Raw genomic sequence first — 26,803 nt, 5'->3', positions numbered from 1 at the left:
CCAACAGAGAAGGCTTTACTGGCCCTGACCACCCACCACTGCTGAGATTGTTGAAAGGGTGTGATAGCAAAAGAGGGTACACTTACAATTTAGTTTACAGAATCAATTTTAGTTTCAGTTTTCCTTTACTTTATCTTCAATGCATTCAAAAACTTAAAAACAGTCTACACCGATCAGACATAACTTTATGTCCACTGAGAGGTGAAGTGATCAACACTGATTATCTCCTCATCATGGCACCTGTTAGTAGGTGGGATTTATTAGGCAGCAAGTAAACATTTTGTCCTCAAAGTTGATGTGTTCGAAGCAGAACTTTTTTTTTTTCCTATTTAAACGAGTTTGACAAGGGCCAAATTGTGATTGCTAGATGACTGGGTCAGAGCATCTCCAAAACTGCAGCTCCTGTGGGATGTTCCTGGTCTGCAGTGGTCAGTATCTAACAAAAGTGGTGATTGATGCTTGTGGGGAGTGAAGGCTGGTCCGTGTGGTCCAATCCAACAGAGGAACTCCTGTAGCTCAAACTGCTGAAGAAGTAAATGCTGTTAATGTTTGACAGGTAAGAACTGCTTTGGCAGCAAAAGGGACCAACAAAATATTAGGCAGGTGGTCATAAGTCTTTCAATGCTCTACAGCTTTTGTTTCATACAAGTTCAAATTGAGGTTCAAGTTTAATTTTACTACATGCTGGTGCATGTTTTGTTAGCAACTCACAGCTACAGCATTCACTGCCAGGTTAAACAAAGCACATACTGTATAATTAGACTGCCTATAACCCCACACAAGTAAGAATGATCACAAAGTGTTACTTTTTGTTCAACATTCAACCCCACTCCTAACTGCAGCATTTATGCATTTACCATATCAATGTATCATCGTAGTTGGATCTCTCTCTCTCTCTCTCACTCACTCTCTCTCTCTCTCTCTCTCTCTCTCTCTCTCTCTCTCGGTATTGGATACTTCCTTCTCTGAAAATTTGCCAAATGAACAGTGTTTTAAAGTGTTTTTATATATTTTTTCACCCAAATGTTTTTGCAAATGGAAGTACATTAAATGATAGATATAATTTGAAACATAATTTATATTTTTTATTCTTAATAAAAAAAATCCATTACAATATGACATAGGTCAGGATTAAAATAGTACTTGCAGCCTTTGACCACGGGAGGGCGATAAAGACGGGTTTTAATTTTCAACCTCCGGTTTTCCATTTCTTCTTACATAGAAAAAACGCAAATAATGCAAACTATTCATACTGTGTACAACTAAAAGATAATTTTAAAAATGTTAGCGTCTAAAATGTGTCTAACATCTCTCCCATCACTTATTCTGCGTCGCATTTTGGTTGTTTTGGTTTGAGAATTAGGAAGGTTTGGTTTAGAATCAGGAATTTTTTTTTTTAGAAGAATTATTATTTTTTCCCCATAAAGCAGAACGAAGAGCAGATGTTGTACTAAAACAGAAGTTATGACCTCATATAAACTTATCTCGGTCTCTTTTTTTCCTAGAAGTGAGACATCACCATTATTTTTGGACTGAAGCCACAGTCCTGGCTTCAGCGTACAGGGCTGTACCAAAAGAGGAAGAGGGGTCATTAAAATTCTATTATGCGGACAATCATCGCTTTAACTATACCACATTAAATAGATTTGTTTAGACTATTCTCAGGGTACACAAGACGACTGAAAGGTGATAAGTGGTATTTTAAAATGTTTGTGTTTAAATCTATTACAGGATTATCTTGATGTTACCACTAGGGTTCGCCAAAGTCGTTTTACTTTCACTTTAAAATGCAGGAAGCTACCAGTCTGTTACCAGTCATGTTGTACAGCAATAGCCGAAAACGGAAGTTTGACTCATAACTGTAAGTCTTTTTTTAAGGAAAATAATTTGAATATGAATCTTTAAATGATGATTTTGTCATATGATTTGTACGAGCTACATTTCAAGTCAAAGATCATCCTGGATCCTTGACTTGTGTCATAAATGGAGGAGTGAAAGCTCAGTGGTTAAGGTGTTGGACTTTGGATCAGAAAGGTGAGTTCAAATTCCAGCACCGTCCAGATGTCACTGCTGGGCCCCTGATCAAGGCCCTTAATCCTCAACTGCTCAGTGTATGAAAATGCTTGTTGGAATGGCAGCAACCAATATAGACTTTTCAGAATTATGCCTAGAGCGATGGGACTACATCCCCTCAGAGGCCATGTCACCTTACCTATTTACATATCACTGATCAAATTCCAATTCACCGCTGATTAGCACTTGAGTATAGACGGTACCATTGTGTTCCATGGTTGTTGATGGTTTGTGCTTTTGCTTAAGTTTTTGTTTACATACTAGTGTTTTATTTTTATGCTGTTTGCTGTTTATATGCTGGCACTCCAAATCAATTATCTGCAATTACATCCGCCTCCACTATTATTCCATAATAGAATAAACGACCTAAAAATTCAACTCAGCAGATTTGTTTTCCTTTGTCCAGAAAGCCCTCAAGGAGAGAAACCGGAATCTGTAGGATCAACAGGAGAGGAGAAGTCTGGCTCGAGACACTTGGGTATGACTCGGTACCATGTGGAGTTTCAGGGAGTCTATTTTGCAGAGTGGACTGATGACCCAAATGCAGCCATATCTGCTCCCTCATTCCTCTTGTTTCTCCAGGAGAACATCTTTCCCTCATCTGGCCTTGCATAGTGTCTCACTTCCTCCTCAAGCTCAAGATGATGAAGACGTTTGGATTACTACATGAATCCGCAGGCGTATGTATGTTGCTGAGAAAGCTAAGAGTGAAACTATAAAGTATTTCTATTATTATCCTTTATATCAAATGACTCATCTTACTGAAGTGAATCATTTAGGTTTTATAGTGAGTCTCTCTCTCTCTCTCTCTCTCTCTCTCTCTCTCTCTCTCTCTAACTGTCTGAGAATACAGGAAGTTGTAAGGCTTTAATGCAGCCCAATCATTCTGTCAGTCAGTCAGTCAGTCAGTGACCAGGGTGACAGGATGGAACTCAGTCAACTCTTTGCGGTTCTCTGTGAGTAAATGTTCTCTTTTTGTCTTCATTACAGTGAGCACAGGGGTATAAAGTTGCTCACCTGCTGCACAGGTGGATCAGTGGATCAATATTTCTAAGAGAAGGGATTAGTTTGATTTGAAACTTCTCTCAGTTACTACTGAATGTAAATTTTTGGAATCTTTTCCCGATCTTCAGTGTCCTGCTGCTCAGTGACCACCTCTCATGATCGTTTGACCGGTTGAAATTGACTTGATGGTGATGTTCTTTTAAAAAAGGAAGTCATGGTTGTGACTAAGTGAAATGCTGTGGTGAGCGTCTCCTGGTGTATCCTGTCTACACAAAGGCTTTAACAAAAGCATCATAGCATTACATAGTTTTGCTGATCATGATGGCCTTCATGTCTATTTTTTGCTGTTATGGTCTGTGCAGAGAAACATCTGTCAGCAAGTTTAGTCTAATACACACTAATGTCAATACTTTTAAATAATCTGTTTTAAAATAGGAGCAAATTAAAAAGTTGTTTGCTTGTCATTAGTGCAGAGCGCAGACACCATTTCAGGCAGTTGGTTTCCTTTTTAAAACAATGCTGCAAATTCAGCTATAAAGAGCTGAATAAGGTGTGAAAGTAGATGTGTGAAAACAGCTCTTGATAATGCCTGGCAACTTGCACTCTATAAACCACAACAGGGTGAGTTGGAGAACAAACGACTATTCAAAGTAATAATAGAAGCATGCATGTGCATGTTCACATTATTACATGATACAATTTGTTTTAAGTTGCACATTCATGTTGTGAATTTCCCATTTCCCAAAGCTGCTCTGTGAGAATCAGAATTGGGAGCCCACCCAAGTACCCTGAACTGCTTGTTTTATTTAAGTTTGAAATGCCTGGTGTTTTGTGATATAGTACAGTGGTACCCAACCCCCAAACCGTGGACCGGCACCGGTCCATGGGTCAATTGGTACCGGTCCACACAGAAAGAATACATAATTTATATATCTGATTCTGAACTATGTCTTATTTTGGAAAATGACCGGATTCTGTCTATGACTCACTCTTGATGCATGTCAAATCAAATCAAAATTTATTTGTCACATACACATACATACGGAGTACGGCATGCAATGAAATGCTTTATACGACTGTCCGGCATGAGGGAATAAGATGGGGAGAAAAATAAAACAAAGAAAAAAGAAGGCAGATAACTAAAGAGAATAAACTATGTAAAATATAAAATATATAAAGATATATATATAGGAAAAAGTGTATATACCTTAATGCTTATGTATACAAGGTATGCTTATGTACAGTAAACAGTAATCACATATGGTGGTTGATTCGATTGTCCTTAAAGTGACCGTGTGCAGTGTGGTGTGGTATAAAGTGACGGTGTGCGGTGTGGCATAAACTGACCATGTGCGGTGTGGTGTGGTATAAAGTGCACTGTGCCATGCAAGTCCACAGTTGAAGTGCAAAAAAAAAAAAAAAATTCAGAAAGGTGTGGTGATGGAGTGAGTGGGCCAGCTTTTAGATCCTGGGTGTTTCCTGGTTCAAACTCCGAATGGCCTGCAGGAAGAAGCTCCTCCTCATTCTCTCTGTGTTTGCTTTCAGGGAGCAAAAGCGTTTCCCTGAACGCAACAAAGAAAAGAGTCCATTGTTGGGATGGCTGAGGTCCTTTATAATCTTCCTGGCTCTGGTTCGGCACTGCATGCTGTAGATGTCCTGCAGGTCAGGGAGCTTGGTGTGGATGGTACGTTCAGCTGAACACACCACCCTCTGGAGGGCTCGCCTGTCCTGCAGGGTGCTGTTCCCAAACTAGGAAGTGATGCTACCCGTCAGAACGCTCTCAATGGTACAAGTGTAAAAAGTCTTTAGCACCTGAGAGGGTAGTGTAAAGTCCCTTAAGCGTCTCAGATGGTACAGACACTGCCGGGCCTTCTTCACCAGAATGTTGGTGTGACAGGACCAAAACAGGTCCTGTGTGATGTGAACACCTAGGTACCGGAAACTGTCCACTCTCTCCACTAGAGTCCCGTTGATGTTTAGCGGTTGGTATTACCGCTCCTGCTTCGTGCTGAAGTCCACTATCAACTTCTTAGTCTTGCTGACGTTCAGGAGAAGGTTGTTCACCTGGCACCATCTCTCCAGGTTTTTAACCTCCTGTAGGTAGGCCGTCTTGTTGTTGTTGGAGATCAGGCCCACCACAACAGTGTCATCAGCAAACTTGATGATGGTGGTGGAGTTGGAAGTGGCCACACAGTCATATGTGTACAGTGAGTACAGCAGGGGGCTCAGAACACAAACCTGGGGAGCTCCAGTGCTGAGGGTGAGGGTGGATAAGGTGTGTTTTCCCACCCGTACGGCTTGTGGTCTGTCTGTCAATAAGTTAGAGATCCATTGACACAGCGGCAGTCCCAGGACCTCCAACTTAGAGGTGAGTGTCTAGTCCACAGACAGCATCTTTGTATAATTCCCATTTCTGTAGTCCTGGTCGCTCATCGTAGTGTGTAGGAGATAAGCAATGGCGTCCTTAGTAGAACGGTTCATGATGCCTCGATCACATGTCTTACCTAAAGCCGCTACCTTCTTAAAGGGGCTCCGGCCGCTAACACATAATACATTAACACTAAATTTAAACCCCCAAGCAAGCAAAATGAACAAAAAACAACACGGTGGATTCACGGTGGTTATTATTATATTAAGAAAATACCATTTTTATGGTCATATCATTTTGTTTTGTCGTATTTATCCCCTACACCTTAAAGGCTGGTCCGTGAAAATATTGTCTGACATGCTGGAATGATCAGTTCTGACATTCTTTTTTATACTTTAGGACTGATACATAGGACTGATGACTGCACTTGTCTATATACACACCTGCAATTCACTATTACTGACCGGGTGTTTAGTCGTAAAACCACAGCAGCACATATGCACTTCTCATCAGTGTACACACACACACACACACACACACGGCAGTGACCGGGTTACAAACATGAGAACAGAGACATGTTGGCTGTTGAATCTTCTTTTTTTTTGATAATACTGTGATGTGTTCAGCAGTAAAGAAGGGCAGGACGTGTGAATGTGAATGTGTGAAAGAGATGACTCACTCAAAACTAATATGGTGGACAACCATAACTTCCTTCCTGTTACAAAACTGAATGCTGGCCAAACAAAAGTAATAATTAAACTTAAATGATTTTAAAATGAGAACCGTTTGTCTCTCTAATGGTCAGTTTTCAGTTTGTTTGAAGATTACGTACACTTATTATTAGCAGTGCTCGGTGATGGAACAAGCAACACGCCTAATCTTTAAAAAAAAATGGTATCCATCAATTCTTATGCAATGTAATGTAAATGTAATGCAGTCTACAGTTTCAAGTACTACATTTTAAATATACATTAATAAAATATTTTACAAATGAATATATATTTATTTCTGTGTAAGAATTATGCCTAAACACAAAGAGCAGTGACAGTTTTAGAGTCCTGAGAGCAGCAGGAAGTCATGATATAGCTTCTTCATTTCATTCTGTGTTCAACAGAGATGAAGGACTGGAGATGTAAAGATGGATTTAAGCAACAACAGACTTTCACCTTTCACACTGTCAATTAATAGTGTGTTGTTTTGTGTTAAAGCCAAACATTGACCAAACTGAAATCTTTGCATAGTGCATAAATTTATGGTCTTCTTCTTCTTCTTCTTCTTCTTCTTCCGGCTGCTCCTATTAGGGTTCACCACAGCGTATCATCCGTCTCCATACCCTCCATGTCCTCTACATCTGCCTCTTTTAAACCAACTACCTGCATGTCTTCCCTCACCACATCCATAAACCTCCTCCTTGGTCTTCCTCTTTTCCTCCTTCCTGGCGGCTCCGGCATTCTCCTACTGAAATACCACATGTCCAAAACCATCTCAATCTCACCTCCCTCACCTTGTCTCCAGAACGTCCTACATGCTCTGTCCATCTAATAAACTCAGTACTAATCCTGTCCATCGTCATCACCCCCAAAGAAATTCATGGTGTTGCTGCAACAAAAAAAAAAATCAACCTACCACTTGCAATTTACAGCAAAAAATAAAGATGCATCAAACAGTTTTTCAAATGTTTAGATTGGGTGAGTGTCGGGATCATGCACAGTGTCAATATTACCATCACATCACGTCACTCCATAGCAGAACTACTCATGTTCTGCTTTTTGTATGTCACATTGTCTTTGTCTTGTGTATGCATCTTTGCTTGTTTCAGAGTCTTAGTCATAGTTTGCATCCACCACCTTCTGGATTATGTAACAGAAACCTTGACCTTTTAAAAGGGATGCAGCAGATCTATTTTTTTAGCTGACCAACATGACTTATTCCAGTACCACCATCTTGATGCTTTGCATTTCACTCTTCTGCCATTAACCACCAGGTACAACTATCCTACAAAAAAACAGCAGTGACCCACCTTCTGCCAGGTGCCCTGATCGACCATATTCTTCATGCTTTAATACTATCACTGTGTCCATAGTAGTAGTTTCCAGGCAGCAAACTAGACTTCCAGTGATAGCAGTGGGAGGAGTTGCAGGGCCGATTTTTTTCTCTAGAAGAGCACACACAACCACTACATGCTCAAAGACCTCTGACCACCTTCATGTCATGTTCAGTTCAGGGGGCTGTTAGCACTTGGCTTGCTTCTGTGCAAGGACTGCATAGTGGCACTTCTGCTATGCATGTGACAAGAAGCTCATAGAATTGTGCTTAGTGAAGGAGGGGTTGAAGGATCTCTGAGTGGGAGGTTTCCATGTTGGTGGCATCTTCCTCCAGATCTTAGGTTAAATCTACACTATAGTTGGTGTGTAAGGGGGTGGAGAAAGACTGGTGGAAAGACAGGTAAGAATATCAACCACATGGGAGCTCCTGTTATTTAAGCAATTTTTGTAACACACTTTTATTTATTTATTTATTTATTTTAAGCTTCAACAGAAACACAAGTGAAGCTTTTTAACCTTGTGTGTGTTCAATTGAGCACAACCGTGCTATGTGTTCTCGGCATTTGAGTCTGCGGTGAGCCATATTTTTATGCTGTCGAGGTTGCTGGGAATTTGAGTCTCTTATTGATAGGTCTGCTCAAAGAAAAATAGAAAATAAGTGATCTAAAATGTGCTATTTTCAGAGTGTTTTTCACTTTAATGTCATGTTCTGTTTCTGTTTTCTTTTCAGTGCTGATTTCAATTATACCAGTGGCCCAGGCACAAGGTGAGTATGCATACTTGGTTTGGAGCTGAGAATTTTGTACAATTTGTTTGTAGTGTATTAATGTAATTTTTATAGCTCTAAATAAAGATTTGTGTTATTATAAAAAATAAAAGACTTGAAAGATTTTGTGCTTTTGGTGAATTAACTCGCACTGTCTGATTAAACATGAAACTGCATTAGTTTAATGGATTAACAATCAATGTTTTATAGGGAGTCCTAAAGCCGTGTTGACCATAATTCCTGATTCACAAGTAATAAATGGAGAGCGTGTTGTTCTCAAATGTGAAGTTCAGGGAATAAGAGGTGGTCAGTGGACATACAGCTGGTATAAATATAATAACAGACTCTCAGAGGAAGAGGATGGTGACTACACATTCAGACAAATAATGGGGATAATAATAATCCGGTTTGTTAGTGAGTCTGACAGTGGTGACTACACCTGCAGAGGACAGAGACGTGACTCTCTGGTCTCGGAGATCAGTGATGCTGTTACACTGACGGTATCAGGTGAGTCTGTGGGTGTTTTTTTATTTAATATGTTACCATTATATTTCAGGGTTCAGACTTTGAGCATTCAGTAATTGAGTTCCTGTTTTATGTAATGATGACTTTTATTTTCCTGTCTAGTCTGATGCAATTTCTTTCATAAGAATCATCATAATGTCTTTCACAATGTCATTGTACTTAAGAATTTTATCTCGGTATAATTTCAGCGCATAAGGCACAAGAAAAAAAACATAAATGATCAAATAGAGAACACTGAGATGTGGCCAGACTGTCAGAATTTGGGTCAGGGTACAACCTTATATACACCATATTACTGTATAACTGGTCCAGTATATTTTACTCCCTTGTTGGGAAATTAAAACACAATGTTGATGGTATTTTAAAAGCCCAATTTAAAAATTTCATTGGTTGCAGTGGCTTGTGACAAGAAGTCTAGTGGTTAGGATGTGGCGCTGCCACAGCAGTAAGAATGCCCCATCCTAACCACTAGACCACCAGGGAACCCAATGTAATACGACTGGCACTAGGGTTGCACCAGTCTGTGCACTCTTAGTGCCGGTCCCAAGCCCGGATAAATGGGGAGGGTTGCGTTAGGAAGGGAATCCACCGTAAAACATGTGCCAAATTGAACATGAGGATCATCCGCTGTGGCGACCCCTAATGGGAGAAGCTGAAAGAAAGTTTATGAATCGTATTACATTAAAAAAATTCTGAATTCCAGTCATTTACAAACCCATACAATTGTAATATCTTCTATTAAACGGTAAACATTTGTTTTAGACACAAAGGTCATGCTAAAGCTCAGTAAATCTACTGCATTGGTTGTAAAGTGCACTGCATTTTATTCCAACAGCAGTTTCCAAACCGACTGTGAGAGTGAGTCCTCAGCGCTTCGTCTACACAGGAGACACCATCACTCTGAGCTGTAAGCTGCAGGAGACACCTGCATGGGGGGTTTTCTGGTACAAAAATGACCAGGACTTTCAGCTTCACAATACAAAAAATACAAAAACATTTAATGTGACAGTCGATACTGAAGGAGAAACAATGTACCAGTGTCGAGCACACAGGAGAAACACACAATTCAACACAGATCACAGTGATCCTGTCGAGATTATAGTGAGAGGTATGTCGTGATTTTTTTTAATCATGAATGCCAACCTTAAATTCAACATATTCATGAGTTCATTATACATATTTTTTTTTTTAATTCACATAATTATTTTTTTTTATTCTACAGAAAGACCCAAACCTATGGTATCAATTAATCCTGATAAACATGTGTACAATGGAGACAATGTCACTCTGAGATGTGAGATACAGGATGAAAGTGTATCTAGGTGGCAGTACAGCTGGTATAAAGATGCTTCACTAAGTCCTGTCAGTAGTGAACAGATGTACAGAATCAGTGGTGTTGAACTGACCCATATCGGTAACTACACGTGTATAGGAAGAGAGAGTGGAGGCTCACGTTCCTCACACCTCAGTGATGCTGTTACACTGACTGTATCAGGTGAGTGTGTGTGGTTTAATGGAAACACATGAAATGTCCAGTTAGACGTTAATGCAAAGGAAAATCCTACTGGGTATTAAGTAAATAGAAATAAATTTTAAAATAAAGTAAAATGTTCTATTTCCTGTTTGTCTGTAAGAAACCATGACTGCTAACTATTATTGTTTGTTTATTATTCTACCAGTAATAGAATCATAAGTGCAATGATAACCATCAGTCCCATAGTAGCATAAACTCCTCAGTAAGTGGATCTAGATGTGGTGTTCATCACAACAATTATTTCCCTACAGAAAGACCCAAACCAGTGTCATCTATAAATCCTGATAAACAAGTATTCAGTGGAGACACTGTCACTCTGAGATGTGAGATACAGGATGAAAGTGTATCTAGGTGGCAGTACAGCTGGTATAAAGATGCTTCACTCAGTCCTGTCAGTAGTGTACAGATGTATTCAATCAGTGGTGTTGAAGTGACACACACAGGTAAATACACCTGTAAAGGAAGAGAGAGTGGAGGCTCACGTTCCTCACACCTCAGTGATGCTGTTACACTGACTGTATCAGGTGAGTGTGTGAGGAGTTTTGGATGTATACAAAATTGTATTTAAGGAAAGTTTCATATTGTGTATTAAAAAAACCTGGAAATAAGTTACATGAATTTTTTGTGTAACAGAGAGACCAAAGGCAGTACTGAGTGTATCCCCACAGAACTGGTTAAATGATGGAGACTCAGTGACTCTAAGCTGTGAGGTTACAGACTCCTCTACAGACTGGACATTCAGCTGGTACAGAGAAGTTCCATACAAAGACGGTGTAACTGCAATAAAAAATACTAATGGCTATATCATGTATGTGGAGCTTCTCTCAGACAGCAGCAGAGGATCTGGAGGCAACTACACTCTCAGTCCTTCTGCTCTTCATCACACAGGAGTTTATGTGTGTAGAGGAGAGAGAGGAGAACCAGCCTTTTACACTCAGTACAGCAATCCACAGCTTCTAAGGATTACTGGTGAGGAAATTTTAATTTTAGGTGGAGATGTAGAATTAAAAAAAGTGTACATGTAAAATCATATTATTGCAGTGTTTATTTATTGATATGTATAACGCAATAAAATGGCACCATGCTGAACCAGTTGAAGAACACAAACCACTTTATACATAGCATTTACCAGTGCTCTGTTCTTTCTTTTATAAAATAGCTGATTATAATCCCCAAAGTTTGATTGTGAAATCATTTGTATGTCTCGTGCTAGAAGAAGAAACAGTAATCACATTGGTGCCCATGAATTCTCTTATATGATAATGTGGATGTCACATAAAATATACACTAAATATAAATTGTGTGCTGCATGCACATGCCAAAATCACAAAAGATGCAAGTGCAGGTAGGTATATTAAATAGGCAGATCATCCGTGACGTTAGGCAAAGTACAACGCTATCAATTAAAAAAAGTTACTATAAATTGGCTTCACAAACACAAGGTGGAATTTATACACACATAAATTGAAAACCTGTGTATTGATGACTTGTGAATACCTATACCAATAACAATAACAGGGTGGAACAAAAGATAAGAAATGAATGAGACAAAACAAAACACAAAACACATGACACATGAACAAAACAAATGCAGTGTGCAACCAGCATGCACTTAATTGTGGTTAGTGCGGTACATGCTGCCGCAAATAAAAGGAAGGGGTGATTCTCTGACAAAAAACCCTCCTCCCCTCAAAAAGGCACTCTTCCTGGGACATAACTCCCCTAAAAAAAAGGCATTCCTACTAAAGTGCCTTTTATAAGGTTTCTCCTCAGTGGTCCGGCTTCTGTGGGCCAAATGTCTGGGGCAGGGTGCTGGAACAGGCTCTATGAGGACTGGTTGCTGGATAAACATGACATGGAAAGAGGCAGTGGTTTAGCCCCCTGGCTTGAGCAGGTCGTGTGCGGACGGGGTGCCGTTGCCTTCTGGCGTGCTGACCTCATATAGGTCTTAGGAGGCTGTCTTGCACTTAGACGGATGTTTTGTGGCATGGCTGAATGGAACCCCTCGTGGGCCCCGGGAGTGGGCATGGCTTGAGGTGCCGCCTGTTGGACCCCTATCTTAGACTTGGCTTAAAGGGCCTCTTCAAGGGCCTCGTCTTTAAATTGGACATGGATTAAGGAGCCTCCCTGTGGGCCCCTGGTTTGAACTTGGCTTAAGGGGCCTACCCTTGGGCTCTTCACTTGGACTTGGCTTGTGGGGCCTCCCTGTGAACCCTTGGTTTAGACTTGAACTTAAGGGGCCTACCCATGGGCCCCTGGGCTGAGCATGGAATGGGAGGCCACCCTATCAGCCTCGGGCTTAAGATCGCTACTCCTTGTGGCATGGGAGATACACGTGTGTAAAAATATATTTGACATGCATGACAAATTCATGTCCCATGTAACATGTCTCAGGCTTGTTATTTACAAATAGTGCAGCCCCTCCATTTTTTTATTATTCTGTCATTATTTCTATCTGCCCTCAATGTCTCATAACATCATTATGCAGCCATGTCTTAGTGAAAGAAAGCAGGCTGAATTCTTTATACTCCCATTGGGTCCTGATGAGAGTGCTGACCTCACATTTCACACGTTCTTGACCCAGCTCTGCATCATCTATGGTTTCAACAGTTCTAGTATTTAAATGAATAAAATTCATGAGAACATGCAGTTATAGGAAAACAATCTCCACATCCATCTCCACATCCATACACCACCACATCCATCACATCAATTTTTCTGTAACAGTGTAAAAAAACAGGTTATATTACTCACTTAAACATTTTTTGAAAACAATCCAAAAATACACAGTATACAGTAGATCTGAAATCATACATCTCAAGAATATAGAGTTGATAAAAGCAAACTGTGGCATTTACTATTTTATTTTCTAAATCATTATTATATATATATATATATATATATATATATATATATATATATATATATATATATATATATATATAATATAAAACAAATTCTTCATTACCATTCAGATGTTTTATTATTTTCCTACAGAAAGACTCAAACCAGTGGCATCTATAAATCCTGATAAACAGGTGTTCAGTGGAGACACTGTCACTCTGAGATGTGAGATACAGGATGAAAGTGTATCTAGGTGGCAGTACAGCTGGTATAAAGATGCTTCACTCAGTCCTGTCAGTAGTGTACAGATGTACACAATCAGTAGTGTTGAAGTGACCCATATAGGCAATTACACCTGTATAGGACAGGAGTATGAAGGCTCACGTTCCTCACAACTCAGTGATGCTGTTACACTGACTGTATCAGGTGAGTTTGTATAGTTTTTGGGGCACATGAAAATTTGCAATATGTATTAAATAAATCTAGAAACAAGTTGTTTTTTATTTCTTGTGTCTCTATAAAAGAAAAACAAAAAGATTGTTCACAAATCCTGCAATCAGATCTGAACACATATTATTGTGGTTGTTTTTTTATGCTTTTATTTTTAGCCTAACCCTGTTCTTCTACCAATGACTATCATAAGTACTGTCAGGTCAAGAGAGTTCAGGTAGATTTAAGTGTTATTAAAGGAAGCTTTTGGATATTTATGAATAGAAATATCCCAAAACAGACCAATTTTACAAAGAGAAATATAAAAGAGGGATAGGTCGGGCAATTAGCAGATGTTTTAATAGTAACATTAATAAAACTATTGCATTCACTATACCCACTATTTCTATATTATCATTTTTCACTCTTGACAAAAAATTCATAATAAATTAAATGTTCTATTGGTTTCCCACAGTGAGACCCAAACCAGTTGCATCTATAAATCCTGATAAACAGGTGTTCAGTGGAGACACTGTCACTCTGAGATGTGAGATACAGGATGAAAGTGTATCTAGGTGGCAGTACAGCTGGTATAAAGATGCTTCACTCAGTCCTGTCAGTAGTGTACAGATGTACACAATCAGTAGTGTTGAAGTGACACACACAGGTAAATACACCTGTAAAGGAAGAGAGAGTGGAGGCTCACGTTCCTCACACCTCAGTGATGCTGTTACACTGACTGTATCAGGTGAGTGTGTGAGGATGCCCATATAAATATGAATTTATATACATTTTTATTACATTGTATTAAATAACTCTAAAAAATTACTTTAATTTCCTGTGTAACAGAGAGACCACAGGCAGTACTGAGTGTATCTCCACAGAACTGGCTGACTGAAGGAGACTCAGTGACTCTAAGCTGTGAGGTTACAGACTCCTCTACAGACTGGACTTTCAGCTGGTACAGAGAAGTTCCCTACAAAGACAGTAACAGTTATGCCTTGTATAAATTGATACTCCTCTCAGACAGCAGCAGAGGATCTGGAGGCTCCTACACTCTCAGTCCTTCTGCTCTCAATCACTCAGGAGTTTATCTGTGTAGAGGAGAGAGAGGAGAACCAGCCATTTACACACATTACAGCAATACACAGCCTCTATGGATCTCTGGTGAGGAAAAGTGTTGAATGTAAACGTGTGAATGTAAAATCTGATTAATGTGATATATATTTTTATTTTTAAATTGGTCTACAATTAAGAGTATGTACTCATGACTTTGAGCAGACTTTTTACATTTGCTAATAGTAAAGTGTACAGTTTCCCCTGTTCTCTCCCAACATGAGTATTTTTAGTCTATTGTGTGTGTCCTAATGAACCAATATCAGAATGCATTTATTAAAGGAGATTCCAAAGCACTTTTGTAAGTGTAAAAAGTTGTCAAACTTTTTATTACACTATAAAATTATAATCTTACCCTGTAAACCCTCCAGCATCCTATGACATACATTATAAATGATATACATGTATTATATAGGATACAGCCTACACGAAATGTTTACAGTTTAATAATTCTTGGTTTAAGGTGAATCTCCTCCAGTCTCAGTGATCCTCACTCCCAGAAAAACTCAAAGATTTACTGATGATTCTCTCTCACTGAGCTGTGAGGACCAGAGTAACTCTACTGGATGGGCAGTGAGACGATACACAGACAGTAAGAAAGTCTTAGATTGTTCACAATGGGGATCAGTTTCGAATTCAACATGTAACATCAGCTTCCTCTCTCCAACTGACAATGGAGTTTACTGGTGTGAGTCTGAATCTGGAGAAAACAGTAATCCTGTCAACATCACAGTGCATGGTGAGTCCCCATATAGTGTGTTTACCGTTAAGGGTAAAATGTTTTATTACAGAATATCCAGAAATATAAGTGTAGAATTGGGGGAAAAACAGTCAGGAAAACGAGAAAATGTCTCTAGGTTACGTATGTAACCCTAGTTCCCTGAGGGAAAGAGACGCTGTGTCTCAGTGCTTTGGGAACTCGGCTGCATTTTGTCCATGTTCTGAAATAATGTGTGTAATCAGTCAAAATTGAAGGCAGGCTGTCACCGGTGGAGTGACGTCACGACCAGGAAGTATAAAACGCACATGGAGTGTAACCGGCGCAAGCTTCTGTAATAGAGAAGAAAGCGCTAAAGGGACGCCGGCAGTGTGGCTTAGAGACGCAGCGTCTCATTTCTTGAGGGAACTAGGGTTACATACGTAACCTAGAGAAGTTTCATTTCAGGAACACAAGCTGCATCGCAACACTTTGGAAACAAGAGTCCAATACCGCCACACTGACCATTTCCTGACTAGTGTGATAGAGCACAGCTAGGTCGAAGAACAGAAGTGCCTAAAACCTAGCAAAGGTCAGCGGGGTGGACCAGTCTGCAGCGTCAAAGATATAGGGAGAACCACAGGGGAAAGTGCAACATCACTCGAGACACAAATAGGTCTACGTGCCAAACTTTTCCCACATCTGCTCCACCAGATGTGGAGGTGCCATTCCCCGGGTCTCGACTCCTGCCTCGACAGGGTGTCTGCTGCTTTGTTCAACCAGCCTGGGATATAAGCTTCTCTCAGGGAGAGAGGAGTGGGCCCAGCTCTGTGGGCCCAGCTTCCCCTTTGCCCACAGGAGGATCTGGCACACTAGACTGTACTGGTCACGCCAAGGACCTGAAAACCTCGGTGTGCAGTTCAGGGAAAAATGGTAGACCCCGACGTGTTGCTGGACAGAGGGGCTTTATGTCAGGGCTTTATATCGGCTGGCCAAGCTATATCTAGCTTCTCCACAGCACGTGTCACAACCTCCAGAACCCCCTCTTTTTTTGGGTTTGCTAGGACCTGACCCCCCCTCTTTGAAGGAAGAAATGCGGAGCTGCATGCTCTCGTCACACGGGGAAGAAACTTCCGAAAGACGTGCTTCCAAAGCCTGCGAACAGGAGTTTGACCAGGCAGGTGAGGTAGGAGAAATAGTCAAGCCCATCTCCAAAACCTCTGCGAGGTCCATCTGCAAACCCCAGAAACTGGAACGCTGCTCTGACCAGAACCGCAAGGAGTAGGGGCACCCTCCTCGAAGAGTGCCCACCGGGAGCGAAGAGATCACATAGACATGCGAGCACAGTACTTTCAGTCAGCTCCCTCAAGAACTGACTTAGCATGCTCCACTCCCAAACAAGCCACACAAAGCCGAAAAAAATGTGCTTGGTTTTTCTAGATGCCTTCAATTTTTTTTTGGACAGACAAAATAAAATTTTCACACAGAGCGCTTCATGACCAAATAGCCCCCGGCTTCACTCTATTTGTATTTTATACTTCCTGGTCGGGAACTCACCCCTCTGGTGACAGCCTGCTTCCAATTTTAACTGATTGCACACATTATTTCATAGCATAGACAACGTGGCCGCGTTCCTAAAGCATTGCGATGCAGCTTGAGTTCCTGAAAGGGAACTCTTTTTCTCAGTATTTTACAGGCAAATTATATCATTATATTATCATTCTGGATATATATATTGTATATACTAGTGATGTATAACAGTTTTAGTTGTAACAGTTGATGAGTCTTTGATTAAAATCATTGGGTATTTTTAATACACAGTGAATATAGACAGTGTTTAATTCTGGTCCCTTTTCTTTCCTCAGACTCAGGTTCTAGATCCAGGCATAGGCATGTGGGAATGGCTGCAATTTTTGGATTTTTGCTCATCGCTTTACTGATACCAATGATTTGGCTCTTGTCCTACAAAAGAGACAAAGGTGTGAGTAACTGCTTTCGCTTTGTGAATTAGAATGGAATCTGTAAATTTTTAAAGGATCACACAAATGTTTGTGTTCAATTAATAACTGTAAATATTGCTTTAGTACAGATTATGCAGATCAGACATGTAGTTACTCATTTAACTTCATACTATTAAATCCAATATTAATATTTGTGTGCAATTATATTGTCTAGTTTATCTTTTTTAGATCTGTGTAAAATGAAATGCTTACTATAAAAAGGCTCACATCAACATAGTTACACCCTGTTCACATGTAGATTCTTCCTCCCTTTATAGAAATGCAGCAGAAATACAAACAGACGTCAAAGCAGAATCAGAGCCGGTCAGGAGCTGAAGACTTTCAGTCAGGACTTGCACCACTTCAGGCTGGTCAGACACTGTTTAATTATTCATTCATGAATTTCTTTCAAACAAATATTATTTGTCTAAAATCTATTATGTTTTGTATATACTGGTGATAGTCACAAAGGCAGTTAATCTTCATTGTTCTGTAGAAAAGGAACACAAGTATGCTCCTGTGGATCAGACTGATTTAAATGGAACAGGTATTTTACTTTAAAAAAACTCTACATTAAATATAGATTAGCAATATATACAAAACTCAAGTACAGGAGTGTTGTGTAGATTAGAATTTTTAAAAACAAAAACATCAATGTATTAAAGGTAGAGCAAAATAAAGTAACATTTTGTGTTCTAAATGTAGACCACCATATGTGCCCCAGAAAACAAACTGTTAAGCTTTTGTTAGAAAATAATCATTGATAATGTAGATTTAAGCAAATGTACTGCTTCTGAGACCCCACACTAATTATCCAGCACATCCTGGAGTGTTTTACCACAGAAAATTTTTATTTACTAATTAATGGCACATCATACTTTCATTTCCCACCCTTTTTTTGTTTTGTTAGAATTGTGTAAATGTTTGTACTTATCACTTGTGTTACAGCACTTTCAGCTCTTAATGTAAAAGTTTTCTCTTATTGTAAATAAATGTTGCCAACCATTAAGTCCTTTGTCTTGAAAATCTTCCCATTTCGGAAAGTATCCTGGCTGTTACATAGTGTTTACACTGTAGACTCCTTTCATTAACGTTAAATAAACGTCTTCCAGAACATTTGATATTGACAACTGGATTTTATTTGTTAACCAACACATATATTAATCTGTTAATCTGACATCATCTGTTGCTGTCAGGGGACAGCCTGCCACGCCATTCCCCAGCTCCACACACACACGTAGTCTGTCCCCATCATACTAAGTATCAGCACCTGCGGCTCGTTATCATCAGCCCTACATAAACCCCTCTCCTGCTCTCACTCACTGTCAGTTCTACTACTTCACGTAGAAGACCCAATGGAGACCGCCGAAGCTCTCTTCCAGCACGTGTTCCGGAACTTCGGCCTCCCGGAAGAGATAGTGTCAGACCGCGGACCGCAGTTCACGTCACGCGTCTGGAGGACGTTCTTTCGCCTTCTCGGCGTGGCGGTCAACCTATCGTCCGGCTACCATCCTCAGTCCAACGGGCAGACCGAGAGGAAGATCCAGGAGTTGGGGCGCTACCTACGGTCGTACTGCCATGAGGATCAGATGGAGTGGAGCCGATTCCTGCCTTGGGCGGAGTACGCCCAGAACTCCCTACGACACTGGCTTGACCCCGTTTCAATGCGTGCTGGGGTACCAGCCCCCCTTGTTCCCGTGGTCGGACGAGCCGTCTAACGTCCCTGCCTTCGACTACTGGTTCCGGGAGAGTGTCCGGGTGTGGGAGTCGGCACACACCCAGCTCCGTCGAGCCCATGATGACACGCGACGACATGCGGACGCACGTCGGCTGGAGTCTCCCTCCTACCGCGTAGGAGACAGGGTATGGCTTTCCACGAGGGACCTACGGCTCCATCTCCCGTGCAAGAAACTGAGCCCCCGGTGCATTGGGCCCTTCCGGGTTATTCGCCAGGTCAACGAGGTCTCCTACCAACTCGACCTCCCTCCTCGGTACCGAATCCACCCCGTGTTTCACGTGTCCCTTCTGAAACCCTTTCGCGCGCCGACTACGCCACCTCCTGAGGTGGGCAGGGATCCTCCACTGCCGGACATCCTAGGCCAGCCCTCGGTGTACGCAGTGCGCGAGGTGCTTGATTCGCGCCGGAGGGGCCGTGTGCTGGAATACCTGGTCGACTGGGAAGGGTTCGGTCCGGAGGAACGCTCGTGGGTACCCAGGCAGGACATCCTAGACCCGGCTCTCTTGGTGGACTTTCATGCAGCTCATCCACTCCGTCCGGGCCCCCGGGGTCGGGGGTCGCCCCAGGCGCCGTTCCCGGGCGTCGGGTGCCGCCCCTGGGGGTGGGGGTGATGTCAGGGTACAGCCTGCCACGCCATTCCCCAGCTCCACACACACACGTAGTCTGTTCCCATCATACTAAGTATCGGCACCTGCGGCTCGTTATCATCAGCCCTACATAAACCCCTCTCCTGCTCTCACTCACTGTCAGTTCTACTACTTCACGTAGAAGACCCAATTCCTTAGTGTTCAGCATTTCTGTTGTTGTCTTTTTTTTGTTGAGCTCTTCCTTCAATAAAAACCCTTTTTCACTACCCTGGAGTTTTTGCTTCCGTCACTCGCAACCGTGACAGAAGAACTGACCTTACTAAACAGAAGGAGTAAGAAAGAACCACGCAGCCTTACCGATGGAACCTGATCCTCAGCCGGGTACAAACGGGAGCTTCTGCAAGAGCTCATCGGAGCGCTCCGGGCTGCGGTCGCCGCTAATCCGGTTCACCGGGCTCCACCTCCGGCACCTCCGCCACCCTCTAACAACCCGATGGCTCTCCCGAACTCCTTCTCCGGGGATGTGGCTGAATGCCGCGGCTTCCTGCTTCAGGTAGAGCTATACATCACCATGCAGCCGCACCGCTTCTTCTCCGACCGCGCGAAGATCGCCTTTCTGATCTCGCTGCTATCCGGAAGAGCTCTTGTGTGGGCCCGCGCGCTATGGAGTGCAAATAGCGTAGCTCTCGCCTCCTTCGCGGCATTTACTACACACGTAACGGAGGTTTTCTGCACGGGAACGGGAGCGCTAAACAACGCGGATGAACTCCTGCATCTCCACCAAGGAACAGATGGCGTGGCGGAATACAGCCTTCGTTTCCGCACTCTAGCGGCTTCCAGTGGTTGGAATGAGAATGCACTGTTAAGTGTATATCGGCAAGGTCTGAATCCGGCGATTCGAATGGCAATGGCCACCCATGTTGATTCGGTGGGACTAGAGACCTTTATACAACATTCCATTTTGGTCTCACAACATCTATCTGCCTGTTCCATGCCGGATTCCACGCCTCCCACTGCATCGGCCGCTGCATCAGGGACGACCCCCGAACCCATGCAGTTGGGGTTTCAGCGTCTGTCTAGGAGAGAGAGAGACACCGAACCACCGGGGCCTGCCCGTACTGTGGTAATCCAGGTCACTCCCTTCCACAGTGCACCGTTCGACCCCAACGCGCTGAGGTGAGCAATATCACCTTTTCCTCTAAAATTTCTCGGTTAACCACACTTTCTGTAACCCTTCTCGGTCCTAACACCCGCCTTTCCACCTCCGCTCTAGTCGACTCAGGTTCTGCCGGGAACTTCATCTCCCAGGCATGCCTAGACCAGCTCCAGCTACGCCGGGAGCGGGGACACCACGATCTGGCTGTCCAGACTATCCAAGGACGCCCGCTTGGACAAGGCTGGATTAAATACTGCGCTCCCGTCATCACCCTCCAGATCGGCCTGTTCCATCAAGAACGTATACAGTTCCTGGTCCTGGAAAACTCCACAGTGAACATCATCCTGGGGCATCCATGACTGATTAAACACTCACCTCGGTGTTCCTGGGGCCCTTGTGACATCCTCGAATGGAGTCCCTGGTGCCACAAACACTGTCTCCATGGTCTTCCCACTCCACTCAACCGAAGGGTGACCGTGGCCGCCACGCGGGTCGAAAACTCCCCTACACCCTCTCAGACGGAGATCCCGCCTGAATACTACGAGTTCGAGGATGTGTTCAACGAACAAGCCGCAACCCGACTATCCCCTCACCGACCCTGGGATTGTGCCATCGATCTGACTGCTGGAGCTAAACTCCCGAAGGGCCGAATCTATCCCCTGTCCGTTCCTGAACGCACATCCATGGAACAATACATCCAGCAGGCCCTCGACCGGGGCTTTATCACCCCGTCCTCCTCTCCCGCTGCCTCGAGCTTCTTCTTCGTAGCAAAGAAGGATGGGGGCCTCCGGCCTTGTATCGACTATCGGGGCCTCAATGCCCTCATCACTCCTCTCCCTTATCCGCTCCCGCTTGTCCCTGCCGCACTAGAGGACCTCCGTGAGGCACGCTACTTCACCAAGCTTGACCTCAGGAGTGCCTACAACCTCGTGCGGATTCGTAAAGGAGATGAGTGGAAGACCGCCTTCATCACTCCCGCTGGTCACTACGAGTACCGGGTCATGCCGTACGGCCTTTCCATCTCGCCGGCTGTGTTCCAGGGCTTCATGAATGAGGTGTTCAGGCCACTCCTACACCGATCCGTAATCGTCTACATCAATGACATTCTAGTCTACTCCCGGACACTTCAGGAACATCACAACCACGTGACTCAAGTGTTGGAGCTCCTGCGTAAACACCAGCTATACCTGAACCTCCCTAAGTGCAAGTTCCACCAAACCAGGGTCCAGTTCCTCGGCTATGTGATCAGTGCCAAGGGAATCCAAATGGACAAGAAGAAAGTGCAGGCGGTGCAGGAATGGCCGCCCCCCCGCTCTGTCAAGGAGTTACAGAGGTTCCTGGGGTTTGCGAACTTCTACCGGCGCTTCATACGGGGTTTTAGTCAGGTCACAGCCCCGCTCACCTCTCTCCTCAGGGGCAAACCCAAAGAGCTGCCCTGGACATCCGAGGCCGAAGAGGCATTCCGGGAGCTCCGGGAGCGGTTCTGCGCAGCTCCACTACTCAATCACCCGAACCCGGAACGCCCCTTTGTCGTAGAGGTGGACGCATCATCCACCGGGGTCGGGGCTACGCTCTCCCAGCACTCCGGGTACCCCACTCGACTTCACCCCTGTGCCTACTTCTCGAAGAAACTGTCCCCCGCCGAACAGAACTACGATATAGGGAACCGGGAACTCCGCGCCGTTAAACTGGCACTCGAGGAGTGGAGACACTGGCTAGAGGGAGCAAAACATCAGTTCATGGTGATCACGGACCACAAGAACCTGCAGTACCTCAGAGAGGCCAAGAGGCTAAACCCCCGGCAAGCCCGATGGGCCCTGTTCTTCACCCGGTTCAACTACACCCTGACCTACCGTCCGGGGTCCAAGAACGGCAAGGCCGACGCCCTTTCCCGCATCTACGGTCCGGATGAACCTATTGAACCAGAACCAATCATTCCTCCCGAGTTGTTCGTATGCCCCATCGTGTGGAACCTGGAAGAGGAAATCCGCTCGGCCGCAAGCCAGGATGTTCGTCCCCACAGCCTGCCGTCCCGCATTGTTGAGCTCCATCCATGACACTCTCGGGACCGGCCACCCAGGACGCCAGGGGACCCTACTACTCCTCCAAGCCCGGTTCTGGTGGCCCAACATGCACAGGGATGTGGCACGTTATGTCCAGGGCTGCCCGACCTGTGCCATGTCCAAGGTCCCGCGCCACCTACCCCTGGGTAAGCTGGTCCCGCTGATGATCCCGGAACGACCCTGGTCCCACCTAGGCATCGACTTTGTTACGGACCTGCCACGGTCTGAAGGTCACACCTGCGTACTCGTGGCGGTGGATCGATCGATTCTCCAAAGCCTGCCGCCGCATACCTCTCCCTGGTCTGCCCACCGCCCTGGAGACCGCCGAAGCTCTCTTCCAGCACGTGTTCCGGAACTTCGGCCTCCCGGAAGAGATAGTGTCAGACCGCGGACCGCAGTTCACGTCACGCGTCTGGAGGACGTTCTTTCGCCTTCTCGACGTGGCGCTCAACCTATCGTCCGGCTACCATCCTCAGTCCAACGGGCAGACCGAGAGGAAGATCCAGGAGTTGGGGCGCTACCTACGGTCGTACTGCCATGAGGATCAGATGGAGTGGAGCCGATTCCTGCCTTGGGCGGAGTACGCCCAGAACTCCCTACGACAGAGCACCACTGGCTTGACCCCGTTTCAATGCGTGCTGGGGTACCAGCCCCCCTTGTTCCCGTGGTCGGACGAGCCGTCTAACGTCCCTGCCGTCGACTACTGGTTCCGGGAGAGTGTCCGGGTGTGGGAGTCGGCACACACCCAGCTCCGTCAAGCCCGTGATGACACGCGAAGACATGCGGACGCACGTCGGCTGGAGTCTCCCTCCTACCGCGTAGGAGACAGGGTATGGCTTTCCACGAGGGACCTACGGCTCCGTCTCCCGTGCAAGAAACTGAGCCCCCGGTTCATTGGGCCCTTCCGGGTTATTCGCCAGGTCAACGAGGTCTCCTACCAACTCGACCTCCCTCCTCGGTACCGAATCCACCCCGTGTTTCACGTGTCCCTTCTGAAACCCTTTCGCGCGCCGACTACGCCACCTCCTGAGGTGGGCAGGGATCCTCCGCTGCCGGACATCTTAGGCCAGCCCTCGGTGTACGCAGTGCGCTAAGGTGCTTGATTCGCGCCGGAGGGGCCGTGTGCTGGAATACCTGGTCGACACTCGTGGGTACCCAGGCAGGACATCCTGGACCCGGCTCTCTTGGTGGACTTTCACGCAGCTCATCCGCTCCGTCCGAGCCCCCGGGGTCGGGGTCGCCCCAGGCGCCGTTCCCGAGCGTCGGGTGCCGCCCCTGGGGGTGGGGGTGATGTCAGGGGACAGCCTGCCACGCCATTCCCCAGCTCCACACACACACGTAGTCTGTTCCCATCATACTAAGTATCGGCACCTGCGGCTCGTTATCATCAGCCCTACATAAACCCCTCTCCTGCTCTCACTCACTGTCAGTTCTACTACTTCACGTAGAAGACCCAATTCCTTAGTGTTCAGCATTTCTGTTGTTATCTTTTTTTTGTTGCGCTCTTCCTTCAGTAAAAACCCTTTTTCACTACCCTGGAGTTTTTGCTTCCGTCACTCGCAACCGTGACAGTTGCTATAGAAATGATAAGGTATTAGTACAATTGCATTAATGTAAATCTGTGGCATGGAGCTGGACTTCTGCCAGAGCTGATGTTTTAAAAAATGTATTAGACTTCTGACCAATCAGAATTCAGAATTAAACTATTCTGTGGTTTAATGTATTTGAATTGTGTATGATGTTCTACATTCTAGTACGTTCTCTATCTAATAATTCTGATTGGTTGTAATTTTTCTGGAGACTCATTCAAGATATTTTGATTCCGACTAGATAAGGCCAGTCTGGAAGACATTACTACTAGCTTGTAAGAGCTGAAGCAAAACATGGAGGTAAGACATGAATATAAACCTACGGATTTCCAGCTGCAGTCATCGATTTAAAAAGATCAATTGTAACATGAATGATAGTAATATCAGGAGATATGTGTTCATAACCAGATATATTACATATTACTTATATTTTTATTTCTGCAGGGAGCCACGTGTCTGTGTACCAGCTAACAAAATAGAGAAGTACAATTTTATAAACCGTTGACATGAAGAAATTTATTTATACTGTCTGTTTATTTATATAATTTTCAATCGCTTTTCTTTTTATACTTATTCAAATACTTGCTTGTGTGATTGTGCAAGTCATCATGTGTATTTATATTCTGTTTTGAACACAGCATGAGTGCGCACTACTGTGCAGAAAATGTTTCTAATGTTTTTCATCATTTTGGGGCCATGGTTTGTTTTATGTTAATGCAGTGGTGCAAATTCTGCTGTGACGAGCTGCAGGAGGTGAAAACCTGCAAAAGTATAATTAATGTTATAGTCCATAATTGTATAATCATGAGAGGAGACATGTTTTGTTTCTTCCTTTTTTAAATCAGTGTGTTCAACATGAATGAAGTAATAAGTGAGCTTTTAACTGTAAAATTTGATGGACAAAAGTTCAAATCAAAATTCAATTTGTCAGCGAATGTCGTATTCGTGAATTATCAGAATTTGGGGTTCTTTTGAGGATTCTGCTCTTCTTTTTGTTTTATGTTCATGTCTTTCTTTTGTTTCCCCAATAGATGTCTCTATTGTGTTACTTTGCCTTGCACTAAATACACCTTGTCTCCATCTGTTTTGAAGTGTTTTTCTGTACTTTGGACTCATTTGATTATGATTATGTCTTACTCCATTTTTGTTATTGAACTTTTTAATAAAGCAAATCATGGAACTTTTAACCTGTTTAAGTCTGTCTTTGCAGTTAGGTTCATCCACTTCCCTGTGGCACACTGTCATTCATGCAGTTAATACAGGTTTGAGTCGTGCCCCTGATATCAATGTTAATCTTAATTTCCAACCTATGAGCAGGAAAAGATTATTTGAGTTCAATATGATTGTGCATTCCATAAGACTTAAAGTTGTATCTTACCTTCAAATGCAGTAACATTTCTAAGACTGATGTAACAATGTGCTGTTTTATGAAGGAAAATATAAATCACTCCCAGTGACTTAGTTAGCTAGCTAGCATAGTGCTAACAAAATAGACATAGAGGTGCTGTTTTAGGCTGTTGCTAGTAAAATGATGCTGTTGCTCATAGCATTCCAGAAATTCATAGTCCCCTTGTTATACATATTGCAGTAAATCACAATAGGCCCAGAGGATTATATATCAAATATAATTAAAATACTTATGCAGTTAAGAAAAGTACTTTGTAAATGCAAGTATATTTCATTGAAATATAGTATTTGGTTAAATGGTAATCTTTTGCTAACTTAGTCAACATAAAGACTCTCTTCTCAATGTACACTATGAGCAGATTGCATAGGTGATCTAATGTATTATAAAGAATCTTAATAAAAATCCATTACAAATTGGTTCAGGTCAGGGTTGTATTGTTCTTGCCACTAGAAGGCGTCATTTTTAAGACTGTTAGATTTTTATCATGCCCAAAAGAAATTTACCGTAATTTCCGGACTATAAAGCGCACCCACTGAATTTGACAAAGATTTTTATTTTGAACATAAAATAGCACCTGTCTATAAGCTGCTAAAACTAATGCACTTTACACAGGCTTTAACAAAAGACAGTGTCTGTTACACGGTGTAACGGGTGAAATATGTTGCGCTTCGTTTAGGAGCAGAGCGGTATTTTGGGAATAGCCTCCGCCGCATATTTCCGCTATTACTGCATGTGTGCAATATGTCCTTATTATTTTCTGATGCTCATTTCTAAGTTTTTTTGACTAACCTGTAACGCTGTTGCCAAGAAAAATAAAAAAGCACGAGTTTTGGAAACCTGTCTGTGCTTATATGATTTCT

General features: G+C 43.4%; 1 protein-coding gene across 10 annotated transcripts; it reads left to right on the top strand.

Moving 5' to 3' along the window:
* The first annotated feature begins 1,590 nt into the window (after positions 1-1,590).
* Positions 1,591-25,722, top strand: LOC124387349 (Fc receptor-like protein 5). 10 transcript variants are annotated; one of them, XM_046851652.1, is made up of 20 exons: positions 1,591-1,686; positions 1,794-1,861; positions 2,480-2,551; positions 2,656-2,757; positions 2,927-3,029; positions 8,222-8,257; positions 8,468-8,764; positions 9,618-9,890; positions 10,005-10,277; positions 10,568-10,840; positions 10,950-11,285; positions 13,314-13,586; positions 14,065-14,337; positions 14,439-14,756; positions 15,169-15,444; positions 17,268-17,381; positions 17,681-17,773; positions 17,866-17,949; positions 24,777-24,835; positions 24,980-25,722. In XM_046851652.1, exons 5-19 carry the CDS (start codon positions 2,999-3,001, stop codon positions 24,812-24,814), a joined length of 2,988 nt encoding a protein of 995 aa, XP_046707608.1. In that variant the 5' UTR covers positions 1,591-1,686; positions 1,794-1,861; positions 2,480-2,551; positions 2,656-2,757; positions 2,927-2,998; the 3' UTR covers positions 24,815-24,835; positions 24,980-25,722. The 10 variants fall into 10 exon arrangements, 9 of the variants coding, with proteins under 9 accessions (XP_046707608.1, XP_046707615.1, XP_046707610.1 ...); XM_046851659.1 differs by lacking the exon at positions 1,591-1,686 and having other exon boundaries at positions 1,695-1,861; positions 15,169-15,297; positions 15,385-15,444; XM_046851654.1 differs by lacking the exon at positions 1,591-1,686 and having other exon boundaries at positions 1,695-1,861; positions 2,656-2,753.
* Positions 25,723-26,803: the final 1,081 nt, after the last annotated feature.

Source organism: Silurus meridionalis, chromosome 6 (genome assembly GCF_014805685.1).
Source record: "Silurus meridionalis isolate SWU-2019-XX chromosome 6, ASM1480568v1, whole genome shotgun sequence".
In the NCBI taxonomy this organism is placed as follows: Eukaryota; Metazoa; Chordata; class Actinopteri; order Siluriformes; family Siluridae; genus Silurus; species Silurus meridionalis.
This window is presented reverse-complemented; position numbering and strand designations above follow the sequence as displayed.

Bases quoted from the DNA above. Each gene is read 5' to 3' on its own strand.
- LOC124387349 (XM_046851652.1), top strand. From the start codon at position 2,999: ATGGAACTCAGTCAACTCTTTGCGGTTCTCT. The intron at 8,258-8,467 runs GTGAGTATGCAT...AATGTTTTATAG, and splicing joins ACCAGTGGCCCAGGCACAAG to GGAGTCCTAAAGCCGTGTTG. The intron at 11,286-13,313 runs GTGAGGAAATTT...ATTTTCCTACAG, and splicing joins ACAGCTTCTAAGGATTACTG to AAAGACTCAAACCAGTGGCA.